General features: G+C 37.2%; 1 protein-coding gene across 2 annotated transcripts; it reads right to left on the bottom strand.

Annotated features, from left to right (window-relative positions):
* Positions 1-1,098: 1,098 nt before the first annotated feature.
* Positions 1,099-2,229, bottom strand: LOC120424658 (probable G-protein coupled receptor Mth-like 6). 2 transcript variants are annotated; one of them, XM_052710708.1, is made up of 3 exons: positions 2,020-2,228; positions 1,563-1,961; positions 1,099-1,503 (listed from the first exon to the last, which is right to left on the bottom strand). In XM_052710708.1, exons 1-3 carry the CDS (start codon positions 2,168-2,170, stop codon positions 1,154-1,156), a joined length of 900 nt encoding a protein of 299 aa, XP_052566668.1. In that variant the 5' UTR covers positions 2,171-2,228; the 3' UTR covers positions 1,099-1,153. The 2 variants fall into 2 exon arrangements, with proteins under 2 accessions (XP_052566668.1, XP_039444766.1); XM_039588832.2 differs by having other exon boundaries at positions 1,099-1,961; positions 2,020-2,229.
* Between the last annotated feature and the right edge of the window lie 262 nt (positions 2,230-2,491).

Here is a 2,491-nt window from a genome sequence, read left to right as displayed (position 1 = left end):
GCATTCATAGCACATCACGAAAAACCAATAGACGCTCGCAATTATTGAGAATCCAATCATGTATCCAAGAATGGAGCATGTAATCAAAGTATCCGTTGAGTATAGAATCACTAAACTGGAGTAGAGTGAAATTTTTCCTACTAAGAAACTCGGTAGAGAGCATTCGAAAATTGCTCGTATTGTCGGTATTCTTATATGCATGTAAAGAACAATTAACATCATCAAAATGCAGCAAACGCAAGCTGAAAAGATAACAAAGTTTCAGTTACTTCTTTGCAAAATAATCTTATTCATCTTATACTCAAAATGACTGGATATGACGAATCTTCCTCGAAATCTAGCGTTGTATCATTTGATGCTTCACTTGAATCGATAATCATTGAATATTCTTCTGCAGCAGCTATTGTTGCCATCAGCAGCAATAATATCATATTTCTCAGCTTGGCACGCATTATTATCTACTTGAAAATTCACAACAAAGTGCCACCAACTCACTTGGAAATCGAAAACAGAATGACAACCGAGATGTTTATGTCCGCTCGTTTAGTGAAATTTAAAACTACTAAAAATAAACTTAACAGAGCAGTCTCTGCACAGTAAAAAAAAACCTTTTTGCAATTCCGTCGTGAAACTACTTACATTTCCTGTCATTTTTGAACGACGAAATAGCCTACTTTTCTGTACCAAAAATAACAGAATCGAATAGCAACACTTTTCAAAATAAATGCTGAAAAGTTCTACTTTTCAGCACTGAAATGGGTGCTGAAAAGTAGAACTTTTCAGCACTTGTTTCGAAAAGTAACACATTTCAACATTTTTTTGATTTAAACAATTTATTGAGAAAATACATGAAAATTTGACTTAAAATTTCACTCAATGGGTGTTTTTCGGAATTGCTAAAAATGTTGTATGGAACTCGTTGCAAAACTTGATTTTTTCAGCACTCTTCGTATTTATCCAACTCGGTGAACCTCGTTGGATAAATGTACGACTCGTGCTGAAAAAATCCTCTTTTTGCAACTTGTTGCATAAACTACTATTGGGTGGTTGATGTTTTTTCTTCTATTCATATGAATGAAGGAATCGGCTTAAAAAAAATCAATTGATCATCAGTTTATTGGTCTCCTCATACTTTTTTTCTACTAAATCTTTATCAACGAGATCTGCCGCACCACTGATCAACGTGGCGATTGCAGATAAACAGGAAAAAGATGACCACCCCCACGACATAGAACGAGACGCTGGACAGGAAGTACAACACGTGGTTGTCTGGGAAAGCCCACGAAAGTACGTTCAGCGCGAAAGAAAGTGCCAACACGACGGAAATCAACACCGTCAGGAAGAACCGCTCGCGATCGAGCTTGGTGTCGGTTCGAATGGTATCCTCGGGCTGGCTGGCAAACTGGTTGATTCGCAGCTTAGTCTTCACCAGCATGCAGAAACTGGCCAGCATCAGGAATGACAGCGGGAGGACGTAGTACAGTAGCATTGCGGTGTCGTTGCCTGAAACATAAAAATTTAAATTAAACAAAACTGAAATAAAAAGATTCTTATTAACTCACCAAAGGAACAAATCCATACAGCGAATGGTGGTTTAAATCTAACATCTTCAATCAAGTTACTCAAAGCCAAACAGATTACCAAATATGCTCCAAGAATTCCCCAACCGTACAAGCAACACCTGATAACACTCAATTTCCGGCCACTAAATGCAGCATGGCTTTCATAGCACATAACGGAAAACCAATAAACGCTCACAATTATTGAAAATCCAATCATGTATCCAATAATGGAACATGAATTCAAAGTATCCGTCGAGTACAGAATCAATAAACTAGAGTAGAGTGAAATCATTCCTACGAGAAAACTTGGTAGAGAGCACTTGAAAATTGAACGTATTGTAGGTATTCTTATATGCAAATAAAGAACAATTAACATCATCAAAATGCAGCAAACGCCAGCTGAAAAATTATGAATTTAAAGTTACATCTTTTCTTAATAATCTAATTCATCTTATACTCAAAATATCCGGATATGGCACATAGTCTTCGACAACTAGCGTTGTATCATTCAATGCATCACTTGAATTCGTAATCAATGAAAATTCTTCTGCAGCTGCTATTGTTGCCATTAGTAGCAGCAATATCACATTCCTCAACTTGGCTATCATGATTATATCCTCGAAAATTCTCGACAAACCACCAACGCGCTCGGAAGTCAAACACAGAATGACAACCGGGATGTTTTTGTCTGCTCGATTAGTGAAAGATGAAACAGCTAAAAATAAAAAAAAACACAGTCTATGCCACAGTAAAAATGGTTACTACAAGTGTTATTTTATGTATTTCTGAAGATTTTAATTTTGTGAACAGTGACAGTTAACTTTTTTTTTCTAATTGCTAACAGTATCGCACGCTTAATTGCAGGGCTGTGGAGTCGGAGTCGGAGTCGGAGCCGGAGTCGGTGGAGTCGGGTCTTTTTGGGAAGCGTG

The sequence above is a fragment of the Culex pipiens genome, chromosome 3, assembly GCF_016801865.2.
Source record: "Culex pipiens pallens isolate TS chromosome 3, TS_CPP_V2, whole genome shotgun sequence".
NCBI lineage: Eukaryota > Metazoa > Arthropoda > Insecta > Diptera > Culicidae > Culex > Culex pipiens.
The sequence above is the reverse complement of the archived record's forward strand: the minus strand, read 5'-3'. Positions and strand labels throughout refer to the sequence as shown.

Coding starts and splice junctions, on each gene's coding strand:
- LOC120424658 (XM_052710708.1), bottom strand. CDS start 2,170: ATGATAGCCAAGTTGAGGAATGTGATATTGCTGCTACTAATGGCAACA. Junction 1,962..2,019: donor GCCATATCCGGATATTTTGA/GTATAAGATGAA, acceptor ATAATTTTTCAG/CTGGCGTTTGCTGCATTTTG. Junction 1,504..1,562: donor TGTATGGATTTGTTCCTTTG/GTGAGTTAATAA, acceptor TTTATGTTTCAG/GCAACGACACCGCAATGCTA.